This window comes from Pipistrellus kuhlii, unplaced genomic scaffold (genome assembly GCF_014108245.1).
Source record: "Pipistrellus kuhlii isolate mPipKuh1 unplaced genomic scaffold, mPipKuh1.p scaffold_m20_p_20, whole genome shotgun sequence".
NCBI lineage: Eukaryota > Metazoa > Chordata > Mammalia > Chiroptera > Vespertilionidae > Pipistrellus > Pipistrellus kuhlii.
Window position 1 is genome coordinate 19,891,129 of NW_023425516.1, and position 23,070 is coordinate 19,914,198.

The 23,070-nt window shown below is 59.3% G+C and overlaps 2 protein-coding genes across 2 annotated transcripts; both read left to right on the forward strand.

Annotated features, from left to right (window-relative positions):
- The first annotated feature begins 1,858 nt into the window (after positions 1–1,858).
- TCN2 (transcobalamin 2) lies at positions 1,859–11,384 on the forward strand. The gene is made up of 10 exons (XM_036448855.2): positions 1,859–1,992; positions 2,268–2,494; positions 5,489–5,681; positions 6,586–6,755; positions 7,912–8,073; positions 8,544–8,716; positions 8,897–9,083; positions 9,437–9,608; positions 10,055–10,170; positions 10,832–11,384. The coding sequence occupies exons 2-10, from the start codon at positions 2,431–2,433 to the stop codon at positions 10,891–10,893; spliced, it is 1,299 nt and encodes a 432-aa protein (XP_036304748.1). The 5' UTR covers positions 1,859–1,992; positions 2,268–2,430; the 3' UTR covers positions 10,894–11,384.
- A 2,766-nt stretch (positions 11,385–14,150) lies between these two features.
- Positions 14,151–21,969, forward strand: SLC35E4 (solute carrier family 35 member E4). The gene is made up of 2 exons (XM_036448861.2): positions 14,151–15,407; positions 21,388–21,969. Exons 1-2 carry the CDS (start codon positions 14,789–14,791, stop codon positions 21,819–21,821), a joined length of 1,053 nt encoding a protein of 350 aa, XP_036304754.1. The 5' UTR covers positions 14,151–14,788; the 3' UTR covers positions 21,822–21,969.
- The last annotated feature ends 1,101 nt before the right edge of the window (positions 21,970–23,070 follow it).

The following is a 23,070-nucleotide window of genomic DNA, read 5'->3' on the forward strand; positions in this document are numbered from 1 at the left end:
GAAGGCATCTCTGTAGTGATCACGTTGGTGACGATTCCCACGGCATCGGAGCCCCGTTGCATGTTGGGATGGAGAGGGGCGGAAGGCTTGTAAACAGCGCAGTGCCTTCTGGGAAGCAGAGGGGAACCGCGTTTAGAGGGGGAGGGAACGCGTCCTGTTGTCGTGGTAACGGTTACTAGGTGTCGTTGGTACTTAGGCCCACCCCAAGGCTAAAAGTGGCCACCGTGGGGCGCTGGATGAGGTTGCGCGCGGTTCGGCTTTTCCTTTAGTTATGTGGGTAAACTAAAGCTGTTATGTGGGTTAAATAAAGCTAAAGCAGACTTTTATCCTACGGGGGCAGAGAAACCAGAGAGGCCACTTATAGTTTCTGAGCCTTAGTGGTAGGTTAAAAATGATGAAAGGCCAGAGTTCAGAGCTCCTAGTATATTTAAATGTACACTTAACACATCTGAGCTTTTAATATGTATACGTGAGCCCTAGCCAATTTGGCTCAGTGGATAGAGCGTCAGCCTGTGGACTCAAGGGTCCTAGGTTTGATTCTGGTCAAGGGCATGTGTCTTGGTTGCAGGCACATCCCCAGTATGGGGTGTTCAGGTGGCAGCTGATCAATGTTTCTAACTCTCCATTCCTCTCCCTTCCTCTCTGTAAAAAATCAATAAAATGTATTTAAAAATATGTACTGTACACGTGAATTTTGTATTGTGTTCTCCAGAGGATAATTACAAAATTTAGACATTCACACCAAGGTAGTGTGGTTTGGAAAGTAGATAATTTTTTTTCTTAGTTTTTAAAAAAATATATATATTTTATTGATTTTTTACAGAGAGGAAGGGAGAGAGACAGAAACATCGATGATGGAGAATCATCGATCAGCTGCCTCTTGCACACCCCCTACAGGCAGTTCCTCAATGCCATCCGCATCCACACCCAGGGTTAGAGTTGTTTGCCATCTCAACCACGGGCTTATTGGTTTTTGTAGCATTTGCACTATGATGTTATGGTGGCTTCAACATCATTGGGCAATAGAATTTTTAGAAATATATTTCTATTGATTTTTTACAGAGAAGAAGGGAGAGGGACAGAGAGCAGGAAACATCAATCAGCTGCCTCCTGCACGACCCCCACTAGGAATGTGTCCAAAACCAAGACACATGTCCTTGACCGGAATCGAACCTGGGACCCCTCAGTCCACAGGTCGACGCTCTATCCACTGAGCCAAACCGGCTAGGGCTCTGGGCAATGGAATTTGTTTGGCTCCACTATAAGCTTATGAGACTACCATTGTATAGACAGGCCATCCTTGATTGAAACGAGGTATAGGACTGCATTTATCTATATCAAGAGCTTGACTTGTGGTAATAAGTCAGGCACAAAAAAAAAACCCACAAAACATTATCTTGAAAGAATGAACCTTGGCTATTTGCCATGAAATGATGGCAATAAATAAAAGTTTATTTGGAAATGATTAGAGGCGTTTTAAGGGCTGAGCAACTTCCCAAGTGGAGCTGGCAGGGAGCTTAAGGAGAAGGATGTCATCCCATTCTTTCCTCTCACGCGGGAGAAAGTATTTCCACTTCAGAGAGGTGAAGCGACCTGGCCAAGGTCACACAGCACGGCCAGCGCTAACCCTTGTGCACCGATCTGCCTATGGGGCCGGGCAGGTGAGAAATCCCTTCTTTTCTCTCCTTGCAGAGATTTTTTTTTTTTAAGGTTCCTTTTCTAGTCCCGATAAACAACCCCGAGGCCGCCCAAATGATTACATCCTGTCCCTTCACTTGTTTTGTTTGGTCTCCAGGTGCTTCCAAGTTTCCCGGTCGGTTAAAAAAATCTAACCCGTCTGGTCCCCAATCAGCCAGCCCCTCCCTTCTTGGGCGGGCAGATAGCAGCTGACTTTAGCAGTCTCGATCACGTGACCCCGCAGCTCCCCCGTTCTGCTCCCTGTCCCGGGCCTGGGCAGGCACTTCCAGGGGCTCCTTCTGTGAGGGGCAGCAGGTAGGCACCCCCCCACCTCACTGCCCGTGCACCGCTGGACAGTAGGGGGGTACCCCACAGGTGCAGGTAGGTGGACTTGGGCAGATCCGACGGCGGGCTCTCCGGACAGAAGGACCACATGTGTCTGGCCTCGGAGCGTCCCGCACCACCCCTCCTCGCCCTCCCCTTCCCCTTACCTCCGGGAAGGCCACAGCGCCCTTCCTTCCTCTGCTCTTTGGTCTTCCTTTCCCCTCGGTGGCAGACCTTCACCCTTTTTGTTTCTGCTGACCTCGCAGCTCGCTGCCGGACGGGGAGAGATTAATCAGTGACAGGTACCTGCCTCTCAGAGCAGCGACCGGCCGTGGCCAGCACAGCCTCTGCCAGCACAGCCTCTGCCAGCGCAGCCCCGGGAGTTCCCCGTCCGGGTCCCCGTCTGCCGCTCGCCCACCTGCCGCTGCCATGGGGCGGCTTGGGGCGCTCCTCCTGCTGCTGGGGGCCCTGGGGGCTCTCGCTGACATCTGCAGTAAGTACCAGACCCCCGTGCCTCTTTCCTCCTGAGGACCCTCTTGTTTCAAGTCCCTCCTTCCCTCGCTGGGGAAACCGGGGTGCCGAGGTGGGACGTGGTACGAAGTGCCAGCCTGCCCCTTCAGGGGCTCACAGCAGTGTGGGCTTGGCGGGCGCTCAGCTAGGCCTCAGCATTTCGCACATGGTGTTGAGATGAATGATACGTCGGACTCCCCGCCAGACACGATCGCCTCCGTCCGTTCAGTCATTTGTGCATTGATCCGGTCAACACGCGTTGGTTGAGCCTTCCGGTGACAGGGTGGTGGTAGGGTTTGGAGAGAGAACAGGGAGAGAGAGAGAGAGAGAGAGAGAGAGAGAGAGAGAGAGAGAGAGAGAGAGAGAGTCTGTCCCTGTCCTCCCGCAGCTTCCGTGCTAGTGAAGGGGCTCAGGAAGGCAGTCAAGAGGCAAATCAGCGCTGTGTGTGTGTGTGTGTGTGTGTGTGTGTGTGTGTGTGAGTGTGTGTGTGTGTGTGAGTGTATGTGTGGTGCGGGGGGCGGGGAGTGGCACTGAGTTAGGCTCTAGGCCACCAACTCGGGGAGAGAGGTCGGGGCAGGATCTCCAAGGAGCTGGGGACAACACAGGAACTGAAATACAAAAAGAGGAAAAGAAACTGGCCAAGCCCTAACCGGTTTGGCTCAGTGGTAGAGCATCGGCCTGCGGACTGAGGGGTCCCAGGTTCGATTCCGGTCAAGGGCATGTACCTTGGTTGAGAGCATATCCCCAGTGGTCCAGGAGGCAGCTGATCAGTGTTTCTCTCATCGATGTTTCTGGCTCTCTCTCCCTCTCCCTTTCTCTCTGTAAAAAAAAATAAAAATCAATAAATATATTAAAAGAAAAGAAACTGGCCGAGGGAAGTGAGTATGGAGACCCTGCTGGGGAGACATCTCCCAGAGGGGCAGAGAGGGCCACGGTGAAACACTGGCATTGTGTCCCTGTGTACCAGGGCCGGACCCCAGGGGCCTCTCGGGACCTGTCTGTGGGTCTGAGTGCCAGGCATGGGGCTGCCGGGCCCCTGGGGCCAGGCAGGAAGGGAGGCCTCTGAACTCCGAGGCCACCCACCTGCCTTCTTCCCTCGGTGCTCCGCCCATAACGGGATGTCCTGCCATTCACGTTCACCGCCAGGGCGATCCTCGGAGAAGCCAAGAGGCAGGCCCGGCCGTGCCCATGTGATGGGTGAAGCAGCCAAAGGTTGCAGGGGCGAGGTGACCTGCCCCGGGTCCCTCTTTCCAGGAATCTGGCTTTGCCACTCAGTTCTCAGAACTGGGGCAAGGTCAGGGGCACGGGGAGCCTCCAGCCAGGGTTCCTCAGGCGACACCAGACCCTGTAGCCCTTGACCCGGCTCCTGTCCAGACAGTGCCCAGGGGAGACCTAGGACCTGGCCCCTAACCTCTCTGATTGTGAGCATTTTATTTATTTTATTTTCAGTCCTCACCCGATTTTTCCACTGATTTTCAGAGAGAGGGAGAGACAGAGAGAAACATCGATGTGAGAGAGACACGTTGATTGGTTGCCTCCTGCACCAGCCTCCACCAGGGTCTGGGTTGGGGAGGAGCCTACAACCGACGTACCTGCCCTTGACCAGAATCAAACCACTGAGCCACACCTGCTTCCCCAGCTCCGCACTCTGGGACACTAACACCTGTGGGAGGTGGGTTCCTGCGCCTGGGAGTGGTGATGCCAGGCAGGACTCAGCGGGCAGGGCCGGGCGCCCTGGGCGCAGGAGGCTCCAGGGGGAAGGGTGCTGGGCGGGCCCTGCACTTTATGACCTTTTATGACCCGAAGTGAATCGTTATGACCCCCGGTGAATCTGCCTGGCGCCTTCCTTTTAAGGAGGCTGTTTACTGCTCCAGCTTCTCTTCTTATCTCCTCTAACCCCGGGCTGACTCACCTGCCCCAGGTCAGAGCCCCGGCTGGGGGCAGGGATTCCCTCGCCATTTTAAAGAAAAGAGAGAAGGAAAGGAATATGGAGGGGACGGATGATCGGAGAGAGACAGGCTGGTCAGAGAGAGAGAGAGAGAGAGAGAGAGAGAGAGCGCGAGAGAAATGAAGACAAATACACAGGAAGGCTCTAAAATAGAAAGGGGCCGAAACCGGTTTGGCTCAGTGGATAGAGCGTCGGCCTGCGGACTGAAGGGTCCCAGGTTCGATTCCAGTCAAAGGCATGTACCATGATTGTGGGCATATCCCCAGTAGGGATTGTGCAGGAGGCAGCTGATCGATGTTTCTAACTTTTTTCCTCTCCCTTCCTCTCTGTAAACAATCGATATATATATTAAGAGAGAGAGAGAGAGAGAGAGAGAGAGAGAGAGAGAGAGGGAGAGAGATCTATGATTTGGAGAAAACAGATGTAAGATGGTAGGGCCCACACCGGAAGAGATGGGGCCATGGGAGCAGAAGGAGGTCCAGGAGGCACTCTGCCAGCCATTCCTCAGATCCTGGGACAGGGCACAGAGCACAGAGCCAGCCCTGCAGTGTCGTACGTGGGGAGAAGTCCAAGGTGACAGCAAAGCCACCTGCTCAGCTCAGGAACCTTCCCTAAGGGAGGAGGCTGGGCCGAGGTGAGCGCGAGAAGCGATGATGACAGTCCCTTCCTCTAGGGGCTGGCGTGAGGACCAGGTGCGGTCAGGCATGGTGCCCGGGGGGCACCCCACATGGCTTGGCCTCCAGTCTCTCTGTCACTCCTGAGGGGCAGAGTCGTTGCCTGGCAACCAGCTTACTCTGTCCTGACCAACCATCCTTGCCTGGCCCACACCAACCGCTGTTTGGGGATAACCTGCTTTCTGCCCTTCACCGCTCTGCCTTTCTTGATGGCTGGATTTCCCCGTAGAGTAGAGGGTGTTTGGTGGAGGGGGAGGGGGGACGTGTTCCTAGGAGGAGGCCCTGGAGAGGTAAAAGCAGGTCCTGGCTGGTGGCCTGCCCCTGCGACCTCACGTGGCCTGTTCTCTTTCTCAAGTCATACCCGAGGTGGACAGCAGCCTGGTGCAGAGTCTGGGCCAGCGCCTCTTGCCCTGGCTGGACCAGCTCTCTCTGGAGGACCTGAACCCCAGTATCTACGTGGGCCTGCGCCTCTCCAGCCTGGAGGCCGGCTCCAAGGAGCCCTTCTACCTACACAGCCTCAAGGTTGATTACCAGCAGAGCCTCCTGAGGTATTGCCATGCTCTCGCTTCTCCACCCCCCCTCCCCGCTTGCTCCATATCCGACTGCATGCTAGTTTGGGCTTGTCACTGATCTGTTCGGAGACCTTAGACACGTTTCACCTCCCTTGCGCCTTTTTCCGTCTGTTGAGTGGAATTGGTTTGATGAGGCTGGAGATGCCAATACAGGGTCCTTGTGCTGCTTCTGCACCCTCCTGTACCCGAGACAGACATCACTAATCCATGACCACACCCTTCCTCCACACTGAGCTCAGAAGCAGCATCTGTGTCTGTGTTCCTATTCCATGCCTGGGGCAGACATCACTAATCCATGACCAAACTGAGTTTCAGAAGCAGCATCTGTGTCTGTGCTCCTATTATTCCATGCCTGGGGCAGACATCACCAATCCATGACCACACCCTTCCTCCACACCGAGCTCAGAAGCAGCCTCTGACTCTGCGCTCCCTTTCTGGGGGATTAAGGGAGGCCTGTTCTGGGGTCCAGTGTGGGAGTGTGCATGAGAGAGGAAGGATCAGGAGCACCACGGAGCATCTCCTTCTTGGACTCCCTCTTAAGCAGTAGACGCAGGGCAGGGAGAGGAAAGGAAGGGAAGACACGTGGGCGAAGGGTGACCCACATGGCGGGGCAAGCTCGGGCCACTGGGATGGGAGGACCCTCCGCGCGCGTGTCCTTGAGTTTAATTTTTCACCTTGACGAGATATGTGTGGCGTCCACCTCACCGCTTACCTGACTGACTGTTTATGTTTGGGGGAAGGTTCTAGCCAGTGTTCCAGCTGCTGGTATTATTTTTCCCCCCCCACTTTGTGACGTTGGTGGGGAGGGGGCGGCACCCGGCGCCAGGCTCACCTGGGTGGCACTTTCCCCCGGAAGTGTGGCTGGCTGACTCTGTCCTAGGCGTGCCCCCAGCGACGAGGGCGCTGACCCCCAGCCCAAGCCCTCCATGGGCCAGCTGGCTCTCTACATGCTGGCGCTCAAGGCCAACTGCGAGCTCATCGGCGGCCACAAGGGGGACAGGCTGGTGTCCCAGCTGAAGCGGTTCCTGGAGGACGAGAAGCGGTCCATCGGTGAGCGGGCGCAGTCCGCGGGGGGCGGGCTTTCTCCCCAGGCCTCCTCGCTCCTGCCCTCCGTGCTCCTGACCTCACCGTCCACACAGAGGCGTGGGCCCCCCCCCCCCTGTAGGCTTCCTGGATCAAGCCTTTCCTGCACTCCACCTGCCCTCGGTCAAGTTTTGCTGCTCGACCTGACTATCCACCTCTGGGGCAACCACACACACACAGCCTTCTTCGTAGCGACTCCTTGTCCTCCTTTCTGCTAATGGTCCTCCTCCGGACCTGACCCGGCACACACAGAGCGAGAGAATTTTAAATACCAGTCCGACCGTTTAGTCGTAGGGATGTCGAACTCAATCAGAGAAGGGGCCAAAATCTAAAATCCAGCCTAAATCGCGGGCCGACTGGTTTACTGAACAGACATAAACTGTCATTGTGATGGAAACGCAGCGGAGTGCAGTGATGACAGCGCGGTGCGGGCCACATTGCAAGGCCTGGCGGGATGGATTTGGCCCGCGGGCCTTGTGTTTGACACATGTGGTTTAGTGCCACGTAACCCCGGCAGGTGCTTGCTCGCTGCTGTGTTCACAGCCCCCAGGCCCAGGCTGTCTGCCATTTTCTTTTTTGCTCCCCAGGCTCTGCCCGCCCACTCTCTGGCTTAGCCACGCCCTGGGGGCTCCAGCCACATGGGCCTTCTCTCAGCTCCCACATCGGGGTCTCCATGATGTTCCCTCTATCTGGAAGGCTCCCCCCGCCCCCTCTGGCTCCCGCCCACCTCCTCTTCCAGCATCACCTCCTTGGAGGCTCCCGCCCTGACTCCCCAGATACTCACGGACCTCCGTGACCCCGCCCCTCGGACCTCGTCCGCATCTCGGTTCTGATCACGTCCCCCTGAGTGTGGGCTGTGCTGGACGGAGGCCCCGGGTGCATGGCGCCTCCCTGTGGTGACCGCAGTCACACTTCCAGGCACAGCGCCGGGCGCTTCCCGGGGCCTCGGCGAGCCTGGGCCGAAGGGGCAAAGGGGCAAAGGAGCCCATGACCCAGAGGAGGGTGATGGGAAGCCTAGGCCCCGGGTCCCGTGTGCTGGTGGTGCTGGCTGCGGGGAGGGGCTGGAGAGAGGCCACCCCTCAGGCTCGGGTGCCACCCTCACCCCCTGGTCTTCCCCTCTCAGGGCACGACCACAAGGGCCACCCCCCCGGCGGCTACTACCAGTACGGCCTGAGCATCCTGGCCCTGTGCGTCCACCAGAAACGGGTCCATGACAGCGTGGTCGGCAAGCTCCTCTACGCCGTGCAGCACGACCACCACCTCCAGGGGGGCCCCCTCTCTGTGGGTGAGTGGGCCGGACCCCCGCCCTCCCCGTCCGAGGCCGGGCCGGCGCTCCTGCAGCCCCCCCTGCCCACCTCTCCTTGGGCCCCGTGCGTGCCGAGTCCATCGGGAGCAAAACAGCGAGGGCCGCCCTAGCCGGTGTGGCTCAGTGGATAGAGCGTCGGCCTGTGGACGGAAGGGTCCCAGGTTCGATTCCGGCCAAGGGCACGTGCCCTGATTGTGGGCTCGATCCCCAAGAGGGGGCGTGCAGGAGGCAGCCGATCCGTGATTTTCTCTTTCATCATGGATGGTTCTGTCTCTCTAATCCCTCTCCCTTCCTCTCTGAAATCAATAAGGAAATATATATTTAAAAATATTAAAAACAAAACAAAACAAAAAGCACAGCGAGGGCTTGTGTGTGGGGCAGCGACGGTGGCCAGCGCTGGCGTTGGGCTGGGACCCTGACCCCGGCTCCCATGGCCGCGTTCCCCGCAGACATACTGGCCATGGCGGGCTTGGCCTTCACCTGCCTGGAGCGCTCCAACCTCAACTCGGATCTGCGACACCGGATCACCCTGGCCGCCAGGACGGCAAAGGAGAAGGTCCTGAGGGCCCAGACCCCTGAGGGCTACTTCGGCAATGTCTACAGCACCCCTCTGGCGCTGCAGGTGCGACAGCGGCTCTGGGGCCGGGGTCTGCCCTGTGGCTCGGTGGTGGGAGGAGGCAGGCTCATCGGGCGCCGGGAGACCTGGCTTCTCCCTGCTGGCTGATCCTCCTCCTCCCCCTCCTCCTCCTCCTCCTCCTCCTCCTCCTCCTCCTCCTCCTCCTCCTCTCCCCGACTCTCACAGCTGCTGACGACCGCCCCGATGCCCGGGATGGAGCTGGGCATGGCCTGCCTCCACGCGAGGGCCGCTCTGTTGGCCAGCCTGCAAGACGGCGCCTTCCAGAACCCCCTCGTGATCTCCCAGCTGCTGCCTGTCCTGAACCACAAGAGCTATGTGGACCTCGTCTCCCCGGACTGCCTGGCTCCCAGAGGTAGTCGCCAGGCCCCTCACGGGAGCTCGGTTGTCTTAGAAAGGCGGAGAACCACGGTTCTGGAGAGAGCCCTCTGGGTGCTGGGTGGCAGGTTGGTGGGAGGGGGACACTGGAGGCAGAGAGACCACGGAGGGGCCTGCTGTTGGGTGGGTGGCCGGGGATGGGGGGGGCTAAGGCACGGGGTGGCCTGGGCCAGGCTCCGGCTGAGCAGGCGGTGGTGGCGTGGACGGAGATGGGACATCAGGAAGGAGGAGGTCCTGGTAGGTCCCGAGGTCTCCAAGGGAAGGAAGGAGAGTTGACCCCCAGGCCCCCGGCCCTCACACCGGCTGGCTCTGCCTCTCTCCCGGGCGCAGTCCTGCTGGAGCCGGCGACGACCACCCCCCCACCGATGCAGCTCCCCGAGTTCATCCACGTGATGCTGAAGGCCCCCAGCGTGTGGCCGCCGTACAGACACGCCGTCTCGGTGCCCGCCGGGGCCTCCCTGGAGGATGTGCTGTGGAAGGCCCAGGAGCTCGGAGGATTCATGTGAGACCCCCCCGCCCCCCGCCACCTCCCCGCCCTCACCCCTCCCGACCCCACGTCCCTTCTCCTGTGTGCTTCTCCTGTGACCGGTGGGGAGTCTGGCCCAGAGAAGCTGAGTGCCTTCCACCGAGTCCCCCAGACCCCGGCTTCTCTTCTAGAAAGAGGGGCCTCGGGGTGAGAGGGCCCCCGTGTCTGGCCCCCGTTGGATTTTCCGACAGACAGGGAGGGCTTACTGCTGGCACCTTGGGGTCACCTGGACCCAGGAAATTTCAGGGAAGAGAGAGGGAGAGAGAGAGGGGAGGGGGAGGAAAACAGACAGTGTGCAGAGAGGAGTGCTCTGAGCAGCCATGGGACCCCCCCACACAATGTTAGGGGCCACGTGGCCCCACAGAGTTAGCGGGTGACTGGGAGTCACCTTTTCCCACCCTCATTGTCTGTCCCTTTGGCAGGTATGGGACCCGGGCCAGCCTGTCAGGCCCCTACCTGACCTCCGTGATGGGGAAAGAAGCAGGAGAGCGGGAGTTCTGGCAGCTCGTCCGGGCCCCCGACACCCCGCTGCAGCAAGGTGAGTCTGGCCGCCCCGGGGTGTGCCCCCCACCCCGGCCTGCCGCCATCCCTGGTGAGGACCGGAGGATGCAGCCAGGGGGAGGGCCCGGGGGGGCACTCAGTCCTCCACCTCCCACCCCTTGGCCCTCCGGTTCAGCAGGGAGCCCACCCCCACAGCCCACGTTCAGAAATGGGACACCAGCCACAACCGGTGTGGCTCAGTGGCTAGAGCATCGGCCTGCGGGTTGAAGGGTCCCAGTTTCGATTCCGGTCAAGGTCATGTACCTTGGTTGCGGGCACATCCCCAGTAGGGGGTGAGCAAGAGGCAGCTGATCGATGATTCTCTCTCATCGATGTTTCTGCCTCTCTATCCCTCTCTCTTCCTCTCTGTAAAAAATCAATAAAATATATTTTTAAAAAAAGAAAAGAGAATAAATGGGACACCAGCACTTAAAGGAGGTTAAATCATCAGACCAAAGCCTCGCCCACAGTGAGGGACACCCCTAGGTAACAGCTGAGTTCAGAGGGTCACGTGGCTCTGGACACCAAGCCCTGAGCAGATCTGACGGGCCCTGACCTTGACCTCAGCTGGAGGTCCAGAAGATGAGATGGGGCGGGGGGTGAGAGGGGTGGGGAAGGCCTTTGCCCCGTTAACACCCCTGCTCCACCTGTTTCGGCAGGAATTGCTGACTACATACCCCAGGATGGAGAGACCATCGAGCTGAGGCTGGTCCGCTGGTAGCCCCAGCTCAGCTCACCTCCCCGGCTGCCCGGAACAGTCTCCGCACCTCGACCCTCCTCCGTCCAGACCTCCCTGGCACAGGCACGTGCCTGGCCCTGCCGCCCCCTCGTGGGCACTCGGAGCGATGTTCCCGCATCAGCAGCCACCACCCCTGCAAGGCTCCTCAGCCGCTGCCCGCCTGGGAGCAGGGAGCCAGGCTCCCTCCCCGGGAGGCCTGTCCGCTGGGTCTGGCCCGGCCTGGCCCTGTGGGCACGCCACGAAGGGCACTCCTGGTCTGAAGGGCGTGCGGCATCTCAGACCCCTGAGCTCACAAAGTCCGCTGGCCGCTGGCAGTGTGAGGACCGCCCCTCCCCCCCGGTGCCACCCAGGGGCTGAGCCTCGAACCCAGCTCTCAGGTCCCTGTGAAGGAGGTGGCACAGCAGCCGGCGAGGACCCTGCAGGGCTGCTCAGAGCCCACCTCTGAAGCGATTAAAGTGTTGATTATGCACATGCGCCAGCGTCCTGATGCCTCATGGGAGCAGAGAAAGGGGAGGCGCCCCTGGAAGGGGAAGAGGGTCGGGAAGTACCCTGGGTCCTGGGGGAAACGGTGCTGGAAGTGGCAGCACTGATGACATTCAGGAGCATGTGCTCTGGACACTTCCTATCAGCGTTACTCTGAGGGTGCTGATGGATTTTGTGGTCAGCTCTGCTTAAAAAAAATATATATATATTTTATTTGATTTTTTACAGAGAGAAAGAGAGAGAGATAGAGAGTCAGAAACATCGATGAGAGAATCATCGATCAGCTGCCTCTTGCACACCGCATACTGGGGATGTGCCCGCAACCAAGGTACATGCCCTTGACCGGAATCGAACCTGGGACCCTTCAGTCCGCAGACCGACGCTCTATCCACTGAGCCAAACCGGTTTTGGCGTCAGCTCTGCTTTGCAGATAAAGAGGCTGGTGTCAAAGAAGGGAAGTGTCTCCCGCAGTGTCGGGAGATAGATCTGGGGGTGGGGGCACCCCCTCTTGGCTCCTTCACTCAATCACTGAAAACTGGGGGCTTCGATGACTGTTACGATCACACGGCAGAGACGACTCTGGAGCGCGGGCTCCCACTCCTGACTTCTCCCCAGTGCTGTCAGGACAGCACCCCGGGCCTCGGCCGCCAGAGTGAGGGGGCCCTGTCTCTCCGGGGGAAGGCCATGGGCTCTGGGCTGCCCTCTGGGAAGTGGGGTTCAGGTCAGGGAGACGCGCTGAACACCCCACCCCGCTGAGGCTAGGAAGGCTCTTGCCCTCGGAGGGGCCCTCTAATGGGGGTTCACAGTGACACACACACAGGGTCCTCGAAGCCATCCAGGGAACAGGTGCCTCTTCCTAGAACGCCAGTGTCAAACACGGAGAGTCTGGGCAGGTAGAGGAAGGAGGCGATTTGAAAATTCCTTTTAAGAAATAAATATGTTTGTATTGATTTCAGAGAGGGAGGGAGAGGGAGACAGAAACATCCATGGTGAGAGAGAATCATGGATCGGCTGCCTCCTGCACGCCCCTTTCTGCCATCTGGCCACCAGAGGGCGCCTCGGACCGTGCTAAATGGTCGGCTTTTGAGGTCTTGTTCCTCCAGGCCGGATATCACCATCAGAGGCAGGCTGCGGGGTGAGCCCCGTCCAGGGGGAGGGGCTGGGGTGAGCCCCGTCCAGGGGGAGGGGCTGGGGTGAGCCCTGTCCAGTGGGAGGGGCTGGGGGGAGCCCTGTCCAGGGGGAGGGGCTGGGGGGAGGCCTGTCCAGGGGGAGGGGCTGGGATGAGCCGGGGTCCTGCGGGGAGGAGCTTCCGCAGGGAAGGAAGCCCCGCGCCAGGAAAGATCCATCAGCTGCCTCCTGCACGCCCTGCAAGGCGCTCAGGGAGGCCAGGAGTTTGCAGCGGCTTGTCCTGCCCGGAGCATCCCTTGTTCGGAGGGGGGAAGGCTGGGACCCAGGAAGGGACAGGGGCTCAGTGGCAGCTGCGCCGCCTCCCAGCCAAGCCCGGGCTCCCTGTCCCGTTAGATAGAGCTGTGGGGGGGAGGGGGTGGACCCCAGGAAGCCAGTGATGAGTCAGCGCTGCGTGCCCAGGGGCTGGGGGTACCCGCTTCCGCAGCTGTGGTGGCCCCGGTGATTCAGCTTCCTCCGCCCGCCCCGAGGGGCCCGCCCCGGGCTGAGGGAGGAGGAGGTGCTGGGACTGGGGAAGGGGCGAAGGGGAGACCTTAGGGACCCCGTGTCCCAACGCTCCTGGATGCTGAGGTCCCACGGGTAACTGTGGCCAGAGATGGAAAAGAAAGGACCCTTTGCCCTAACCGGTGTGGCTCAGTGGATAGAGCGTCAGCCTGCGGACTGAAGGGTCCCAGGTTCGATTCCAGTCAAGAGCATGTACCCTGGTTGCCAGCACTTCCCCAGTAGGGGGTGTGCAGGAGGCAGCTGATCGATGATTCTCTCTCATTGATGTTTCTGACTCTATCCCTCTACCTTCCTCTCTGTAAAAAAAAAAAAAAAAAAAAAAAAATATATATATATATATATATATATATATATATATATATATATATATATTTAAAAAAAGAAAAAAGAAGCCGAAACCGGTTTGCTCAGTGGACAGAGCATCAGCCTGTGGACTGAAAGGTCCCAGATTCAATTCTGGTCAAGGACATGTACCTTGGTTGCGGGCACATCCCTAGTAGGGGGGTGTGCAGGAGTCAGCTGATGGATGATTCTCTCTCATCAATGTTTCTAACTCTCTATCCCTCTCCTTTCCTCTCTGTTAAAAAAAAAATCAATAAAATATATTTTTAAAAAATAAAAAAAAATTTTAAAGAGAAGACCCTAGAAGGAGTCCTGGGATGGGGACCCCTGGGAAGGTCCTAGAAGACGGGGTCTCCGGGGAAGCTGGGGGGCGGGGGGAGGATTTATCTCAGAAAGATACATCAGTTTTGGGGACTCTCCTAGCTCTGAGGAGGGGGGGGGAGACACGTACAGACAGGCTGACCACTTGAGCTGGGCGGGGAGGGCGAGCTGATTGATGGAGGGAATGCCAGGCCGGTCAAGGAGGGTGGCGAGGAGGCGGGGCGAGACAGCATCCCTCTTGGTTCCAGAGGGCGTGGCCTGTTAAGGGGGCGTGACTAGCTTTTCCGATGGGAACCGGGGCGTGGCCTATCCAGGGGCGGGGCCAGGGGCGGGGCCAGCTTCCCGGTGGGGCACGGGCGCTGCGGCGGGGGCGGGGCCAAGAGCACGGGGCCTTGCCCCGCGGGCTGGGCCCGGGCTGGAGCCGGGAGGGAGGGCGGGCGGGAGCTGCTGCCGGATTCACCGACGCAGCAGCTGGAGCCCGAGCCGCCGCGGAGCGGCCGGGAGGACAGTCCCTGCCGGAGGGAGCCGGAGTCGAGCCGAGTCGAGCTCACCGCCTGGCACCGGCCGCCGGAGCGCGGGCCTGGGCACTGCCGGAGGCGGGGAGCCGCGCCTCCTGGGCATCGCAGGACACCACGGGGTGCCCGCAGCCTGGATTGCTCCTGCTAGGCCTGGTCATGGCCTGAGCGCGCAGGAGAGCCCGGGATCCGGAGCGGAGAGGAAGAAGAACCAGGATTCCTCTCAGCCTGGCGTGGGCACGCTAGGTAGGGAGAAGAGGAGAGACTTCACCTGGCACAGGGCAGCGGTGCCCGGAGCTTACTAGGCCAGAGAGCCTGGCATCCCGGCAGCCACGACCTGGGGACTCTGCACAGCTGCTGGGCCTGGGCTGGCGGGCACGGGCCTGGCAGAGGAGTTCCTGCTCGCTCACCTGTCTGCAAGGGAGGCCGGGAGCTGAGAAGCCAGGACCTGGCCCGGCCCAGAGGGGGGCTCTCTGGTGGCTCTGGGGAGCCGGCCTCCTGCCCCAGCCCCGGCCCCGTGGGTACGGATGTGCCGCTGTCCTCGGGGGCACCATGACAGCAGGATGACCTCTGCGGAGACCGCGGCGGCGGCCGGCAGTCCTCGGGGGGCTGGGTCCCCCGCGGGGCCCCCTGACACCCCCGAGGCCCCCGGGCGGCCCGGCCGGGCCCGGGTGGCCACGGCAGCCCTGGTGTGGCTGCTGGCGGGGGCCGGCATGTCCAGCCTCAACAAGTGGATCTTCACGGTGCACGGCTTCGGGCGGCCCCTGCTGCTGTCGGCGCTGCACATGCTGGCGGCGGCGCTGGCGTGCCACCGGGGGGCCCGGCGCCCCATGCCCAGCGGCACCCGCTGCCAGGTGCTGCTGCTCAGCCTGACCTTCGGCACCTCCATGGCCTGCGGCAACGTGGGCCTGCGCGCGGTGCCCCTGGACCTGGCCCAGCTGGCCACCACCACCACGCCCCTCATCACGCTGGCCCTGTCGGCGCTGCTGCTGGGCCGGCGGCACCACCCGCTGCAGTTCGCCGCCATGGGCCCGCTCTGCCTGGGGGCGGCCTGCAGCCTGGCCGGGGAGCTCCGGGCGCCGCCCGCGGGCTGCGGCTTCCTGCTGGCCGCCACCTGCCTCCGCGGCCTCAAGTCCATCCAGCAGAGTGAGTGCGGGGGCCGCCGTGCGGGGAGGCGGGGGGCGGGGGGCAGGGGTGTGTGTGGTCTGGACGGCTGTCAGCCCATTTCACAGATGGAGCCACTGAGCCTCGCGGCTTCGGGAGAGGCAGAGACCGAGGAAACTCAGAAAGAGCCGACCGCTCAGAGCGGTTCCGGGGCCCAGACTTAGGCTGATGTTTCATAACGGCTGCCCTGGATCTGCATCCAGGGTTTTTCTTTTTTCCTCTTTTTAAAGAAAATAGATTGTATTGATTTTTTTACAGAGAGGAAGGGAGAGAGATAGTTAGAAACATCGATGAGAGAGAGTCATCGGTCAGCTGCCTCTTGCACAACCCCTACCGGGCATGCGCCCGCAACATGCTCTCGACCAGAATCGAGCCCGGGACCCTTCAGTCCGCAGGCCGACGCTCTATCCATTGAGCCAAACCGGTTTCGGCTGTGTGCAGGGTTTCTTGTCTCTATCTCGCTGGATCTCCCCACGCTGCTCTGATCAAGGAAGTCACTGTCTTGTCCCCAGTGGACAGCCTGAGGGGTTGCCCTGGGCCGTGTGGCCAGTGAGCAGCGGAGGGGAGATCTGAACCCCGGGCAGTCAGGCTCCGTGCTGTCCCGGAGGCAGCGTAAGGCTGTGACCCCCCAGGGGGGGACCTGACGCTGGGCACCCGGGTGAGAGGAAGCGGGCGAGGCCTCGCGCTGGGCTTTGGAAGGCCGGGGGTCTGGCTCAGGCAGGGAAGGGTTCATGGTCACTGAGAGCTGTGGTGTGACAGGCTGCGGGCTGGGAGTTGACCTTGAGTCGTCACAGCAACCACCACCTTCACTCCCATTTTATTTATTTTTTATTTTTATTTATTTATTTTTAAATATATTTTATTGATTTTTTTACAGAGAGGAAGGGAGAGTGATAGAGAGCTAGAAACATCGATGAGAGAGAAACATCGATCAGCTGCCTCCTGCACACCCCATACTGGGGATGTGCCCGCAACCAAGGTATATGCCCTTGACCGGAATCGAACCTGGGACCCTTGAGTCCACAGGCTGATGCTCTATCCACTGAGCCAAACCGATTTTAGCTATTTTATTTTATTTTTTAAAGACATATTTTATTGATTTTTTGCAGAGAGGAAGAGAGGGAGAGAGAGTAAAAAACGTCGATGAGAGAGAAACATCCATGCCGCCTCCTGCACACCCCCTACTGGGGATGTGCCCGCAACCAAGGAACAAGCCCTTGACCGGAATGGAACCTGGGACCCTTCGGTCCGCAGGCCGAAGCTCTATCCACTGAGCCACACCGGTCAGGGCCACTCCCATTTTATAGATGATGGAACTGAGACCAGAGAGGGTTGTGGTTGGCTCGGGGTTGCCTCACCTCTGCTGACAGGAGACAGGGAGGGTCTGAGCAGGGGGCGGTGGAGGCTCCAGGCGGAGACCCTGGGAACTCACCCCGCCTGAGGGTGGAGCCCGCCTTCCTGCTTGTCCCTCTGAGGGGCGGCTGAGTCACACCCCCACGCCCTCCGCCTCAGCCCAAGGGACCTGTGGGGGAGGCCGGGGCACCTGCTCGGGGCCGGGAGACCGCCCTCTGCTCACCGGGGGTGACCTTGGGCAGGTCTGGGTCCTGTCGGGGCCTCAGTTTCCCCAGGTTTGGTGGAGACGGGTTGGAAGCATCCGTGGGGCCTCTTGTCCTCCGTCCCTTCCCACCCTGGGGTCCTGCGAGAAGGAAGGGGCGCTCAAGGGCACTGGGCCGGGGCTGGGGCGACCTGCCGCCTCAGGAGGCTGCGGCCGGGACCGGCCCTGCCCTGGCATCCTCGGAGGCAGGCCCTGTCCCCGTCCGCTGGGCGCTGGGGCTGGGCCGGAACCCGTTCTATTTTTTGCCCTCAGGTTATATGAGAGCCGGTGCCGGACTCAGGCCCGCGTTCTGGGCATGAGGAGATGGCGGGAAACCTGACCCCCCGGGCACACCCACCTCCCCACCTCCCAGCCCTGAGGCTCACCCCACCCCACGCTCCTCACCCAGAAGGAGCGCCCGCCTGCAGAGGAGGTGCGGCCGGCTGGAACCGAGGCACCCAGGCACCGGGGGGTGGGTGCCTGGCATCAGGCCCCTGCTTGGCCTCTGCCAGCTCCCCCATCTCTCCCGTGCCCACTGCCTGGCCCCGGGGGTGGGCTGGGTGCTTGCTCCCGGCTCCCACAGCACCCTCCGTGCCCCCCATCAGGCCTCTGAGCAGCCACTTGGTTACCAGTCTGTGTCCCGTCAGACAGGAGCTCTGAGAGGCATGGGCTGGGTGGAGGCCTCTCCATGTCCCAGCACCTGGCCTGGGACCTTGAGTGGAATAGATATATATATATATATATATATATATATATATATATATATATATATGTATGTATGTATATATAATTGATTTTTTACAGAGAAGAAGGGAGAGGGAATAGAGAGTTAGAAACTTCGATCAGCTGCCTCTTGCACACCCCCCATGGGGGTTGTGCCCGCAACCAAGGTACATGCCCCTGACCAGAATCAAACCTGGGACCTTTCAGTCTGCAGGCCGACGCTCTATCCACTGAGCCACACCGGTTTCAGCGGTAGATGTACGAATGGCTCTGACCTCTGAGCTCTCGGCTGGTGGGGAGACCCCCTCAGAAACGGCGATGGCGATGGTAGGAGAGAAACTCCAGAGCACAGGTGGACACAGGCGTGGCCGGGGCAGTGACACGTAGGGGAGACCAGAGAAGGCTGCCTGAGGCAAGAGGCACGCAGTGATGACAATAACAATAATATAATAACAGGCCTGGCCGGCGGCGTGGCTTGGTGGTTGAGCATTGACCTATGAACCAGAAGGTCACGGTTTGATTCCCATGCCCGGGTTGCGGGCTCCATCCCCAGTGGGGGGTGTTCAGGAGGCAGCCCATCCATGATTCTCTCTCATCTCTCTCATCTATCTCTCCCTCTCTCTTCCTCTCAAAATAAGAAATAATAATAATGTTGGTAGCAAACACATGCTCTGCCCAGCTCTTCCCAGAGAAAGGGCATTGTGGGAGCGGGGAACAGGCTGGGCCAGGGCACGGCATCGGCCACAGGAGCGGAGGGCAGGGGGTGAGACAGCCGCATGGCAAGCAGTGACCACTGGGCGCCTCACGTGGCCCCGTTACGCAGGCGCAGACAAGGCGTGAGGAGAGGGTGGCCGGCCTGAGAGCGCTCAGCTAGCGAGGGAGGAAGGACGACGGGATAAGCCAGGGCCCGGCAGAGCAGGGTCTAGAGAACATGTCTGTCCGCATGCGGCAGAGCCTGGTGTGCCCAGATGCCGAAACAAAAATGTCTTTGGAGCCGAAACCGGTGTGGCTGAGTGGACAGAGCGTCGGCTGAGTGGACAGAGCGTCGGACTGAAGGGTCCCAGGTTCGATTCCGGTCAGAGGCATGTGCCTTGGTGGCGGACACATCCCCGGTGAGGAATGTGCAGGAGGCAGCTGATCGATGTTTCTCTCTCATCGATGTTTCTAGCTCTCTGTCCCTCTCTCTTCCTCTCTGTATAAAATAAATAAAATAGCCGAAACCAGTGTGGCTCAGTGGATAGAGCGTCGGCCTGCGGACTGAAAGGTCCCAGGTTCGATTCCGGTCGGGGGCATGTGCCTTGGTGGCGGGCACATCCCCAGTGGGGGTGTGCAGGAGGCAGCTAATAGATGATTCTCTCTCCTCGATGTTTCTAGCTCTCTGTCCCTCTCCCTTCCTCTCTGTAAAAAATCAATAAAATATATATTTTTAAAAAATGTCTTTGGAGAAGAGGAGGTTGGAATGGAAGGTTGTGGGGAAGGAGAGGGGTTGGCACTTTGGGGGTCACCCCTCTTTCCCTGGGCTGCAGGGAGGGAGGCAGAGGGCTGGGGGAGGTGCAGAGCAGGGGCGGAGGCTGGGTGAAGAGGCAGGACCCTCCCACCTGACTGTCTCGCACCTGAAATCCTAACCGCCTTCCGGCGATTGGGCCTGGAACAGGCCGGCCAGGGCAGCTCCTAACGGTGCTGCTATATTTGGAGCGAGCCAGCGAGCGAGCGAGCGAGCGGGCAGGAGGTATTCCAATTATCTGCTCATTTCTAGAAATGCTGTAGCCAGAGGGACGGTTGCCTAGAGAACAGAGCCAAAACACCAGAGTGAACTAGAGATTTCCTATTCGGAGCGTGGCCCGTGAGTAAGCGTCTGGGTGGCTGTTTGGAAAGGGTGTATCGGAAGATGCATGCAGGGAGGAGAACCCGGAACCGATTGCTCATCTCTCTCCCTGGAACGTGGACGGGTCCCCAAACCACCGCTGCCTCCGTGCAGATACTACCATGGTCTGACTTTGATGAGGGCCACCACTTCCTGTGTGAACTGGCGGGGTGACGACATGTGCACGCCTATCCACACATATCCACACGCATGTTCACGCATGCGCAAGGTGGTGGAACCCATTCTTTTTTCTTTAAAAAAATATATATTTTTTTATTGATTTAAGAGAGGAAGGGAGAGGGAGAGATAGAAACATCAATGATGAGAGGGAATCATTAGTGGGTTGCCTCCTGCATGCCCCACCCTGAGAATCGAGCCCACAACCTGGGCATGTGCCTTGACCAGGAATTGAACCTGGGACCTCCTGGTTCATAGGTCGATGCTCAGCCACTGAGCCACACCGGCCGGGCTCCCCGCTTTCTTTGCAAAGCCGGAAAGGTTTCCGCTCACTCCTGGATCCACCCCGACAAGCCCCAGATGCTGGTTGTAAGCAGCCACGTGCAAACAATGACTCTTCCCTTGTTCTCTCCTCATGCCCGCGGTCATATGTGGATGAAGCAATGAGTGGACCCCGCATTTGACTCCAGCAGTTTAATAGTTTACAATCCTGTTTTTCTTTTTTTAAGTATAAAGGCCATGTAGCTGTTAGTGGCAGACTGGGGCCTTCTGCAGCCTGCCCCTGCTGCGGTGGTAACACACTGTGAGGTAGTGGGTGTGATAAGGGCTGAGATCAGAAAGGCGGGTCAGGACCACTCGGTGCAGGGCCTTCTCACAGTGAAGAACCTCGGACAGCCCGGCCGGTGCTGCTCAGTGGTTGAGCATCGACCGATGAAGCAGGAGGCCACGGTTCGATTCCAGGTCAGGGCACAGGCCCGGGTTGTGGGCTCGATCCCCAATGTGGGGTGTGCAGGAGGCAGCTGATCTGTGATTCTTATCATTGATGTTTCTCTCCCTCTTCCTTCCTCTCTGAAATATATATATATATATATATATATATATATATATATATATATATATATGTATATATTTAAAATATATATATATTTAAAAAAAGAACCTAGGATATTGGGAAGCCCCTGGAGATATTTCTGAGAGCCACATTTTATGTTTATTGGTTATTTGGATATCGCTTGTGGGTTGTTGTTTTAGCCTAGGGGAAGTAGTTTGAAGTGGGCAACATTAGGCTCACTTATTTTATTTTTTTTACATTTACTGAGCACTTACCTTGAAAGGGCTTTATGCATGTTATCTACTGTAATCTTTATAAAAACCCCTGCGTGTTAGTTTTTTAAAAAAATTATTATTTTTTTTAAAAAAATATATATATATTTTATTTCAGAGAGGAAAGGAGAGAGATACAAACTTATCCCCACACTGGGGATCGAGCCCACAGCCCGGGCATGTGCCCTGACCGGGACTGAACGGAGACCTCCTGGTTCACAGGGCGACGCTCCACATGCCAGCTGGGCGGGCCGTCTTAGGTTTTATCATCACCTCACCTGCAGGCGGGAGGAAACCTCGGCCTGCAGAGGTCCAGTGCCAGGTCACAGCCAGCGAGGGCACCCCCCAGGCAGCGGGATTCTGGACTCGTGACTATCACCTTCCACTGACCCTGCCCGAGAGGCTGGGCAGGCTTGCTGGGGTCGGGCCGCGGGGGGCAGGCTGGGCAGGCGAAGCGGGGTTTCCTCCCGGCCGGCGCTGACCGTGCTGTCCGCCTGCAGGTGCCCTGCTGCAGGAGGAACGGCTGGACGCGGTCACCCTGCTCTACGCCACCTCGCTGCCCAGCTTCTGCCTGCTGGCCGGCGCCGCCCTGGTGCTGGAGGCCGGCGTGGCCCTGTCGCCCGCGCCCGCCGACGCCCGCCTCTGGGCCTGCATCCTGCTCAGCTGCCTCCTGTCCGTGCTTTACAACCTGGCCAGCTTCTCCCTGCTGGCCCTCACCTCCGCCCTCACCGTCCACGTCCTGGGCAACCTCACCGTCGTGGGCAACCTCGTGCTGTCCCGGCTCCTGTTCGGCAGCCACCTCAGCGCCCTCAGCTACGTGGGCATCGCGCTCACCCTCACGGGGATGTTCCTGTACCACAACTGCGAGGTCGTGGCCTCCTGGGCCGCCCGCTGGGGCGTCTGGCGGAGGGGGCAGCCTGGCAAGGGTCGTTGAGGCCCGCGAGAGCGCATGGGCCGTCTGGAACAGCCCCCCCGCAGCCTGGACCCGACCCTGGCCGGTGGCCGTGGGACAAGCCGAGAGCAGGCAGCCGCTGGGCACGGCCCCCTGGGGGGCTGGATGGGGGCCACCCAGCGAGACACCCCCCCCCCCCCCCGTCCCTGCTGCCTCCTCTCACCTCAGGCCCCGCTCACCACTGGATGGTGGGTCCACGCCTGGCACAGCCACTGTGCCTGTCAGAGTGATCATTATTGATATCGACGACGACACCCAGCACTGTGGCCAAACTCCGACCACCTCTCCGTTTCCTCCTCCTCCTCCTCCTCCTCCTCCTCCTCCGACGACGACGATGGCGATTCCCGGCGGTTGGAGCGGGGGAGGCAGCCGGGGGCCCCCCGGGCCGGGCTTCTTGCTGCTGGGCTCCCCGGGCGGGGGGGGGGGGGTCACCTGTGCCAACTCCCAGCAGCTGCTGTAGCCTGGTCCCCGGGCCCTCTGGTTTGGGGTCTTCCGTCCTCAAATAAACTATTTTTGCTTGTACCCCTGTGTCATTCCTCGGGGTGACGGCCCAGGAAATACAGTGGGACCTCGGTTCCCGAACTTCATTTGTTCCGGAAGGCTGTTCGAAAATCAAATCATTTTTGCCCTCCCCCTAGAAATAATGTAAATTCATCTGTTCCAGACCCCCTTCCCCCAATGATCCCGTTTAATTTTTTTAAAATGTTTTTATTGATTTTTTTTTAGAGAGAGGAAGGGAGAGGGATGGGAGAGAAACATTCATCAGCTGCCACCTGCACACCCCCCACTGGGGATGTGCCCGCAACCAAGGTACATGCCCTTGACCGGAATCGAACCTGGGACCCTTCAGTCCGCAGGCTGACGCTCTATCCACCAGTTGCAGGCTGGATCCCCGGCCCTGGTTGGGGCCCATGCGGGAGGCATCCAATCGATGTGTCTCTCTCACATTGATGTTTCTCTCTCTCCTCTCCTTCCACTCTCTCTAAAAATCAATGGGAAAATATCCTCAGGTGAGGATTAAAAACGAAACAAAAACCAAAACCGCAGGGACCCTGCCTGGATGAGGGGGAATCCTGCTCTGCCCGCCTCCCTGTGTCTCTTAGGGAGCTGGCCGCCCTTCCCTGAGCCTCAGTTTCTGTATCTGCAAAATGGGGGCGACGATCCCCAAGGAGAGGGTTCCAGGGAGAAGCCCGGTGGGCAGGGCCAGAGGAGGGGGTGATGGTGTCAGCTG

Bases quoted from the DNA above. Each gene is read 5' to 3' on its own strand.
- TCN2 (XM_036448855.2), top strand. From the start codon at position 2,431: ATGGGGCGGCTTGGGGCGCTCCTCCTGCTGCTGGGGGCCCTGGGGGCT. The intron at 5,682-6,585 runs GTATTGCCATGC...ACTCTGTCCTAG, and splicing joins TACCAGCAGAGCCTCCTGAG to GCGTGCCCCCAGCGACGAGG. The intron at 9,084-9,436 runs GTAGTCGCCAGG...TCCCGGGCGCAG, and splicing joins GGACTGCCTGGCTCCCAGAG to TCCTGCTGGAGCCGGCGACG.
- SLC35E4 (XM_036448861.2), top strand. From the start codon at position 14,789: ATGTGCCGCTGTCCTCGGGGGCACCATGACAGCAGGATGACCTCTGCG. The intron at 15,408-21,387 runs GTGAGTGCGGGG...GTCCGCCTGCAG, and splicing joins CCTCAAGTCCATCCAGCAGA to GTGCCCTGCTGCAGGAGGAA.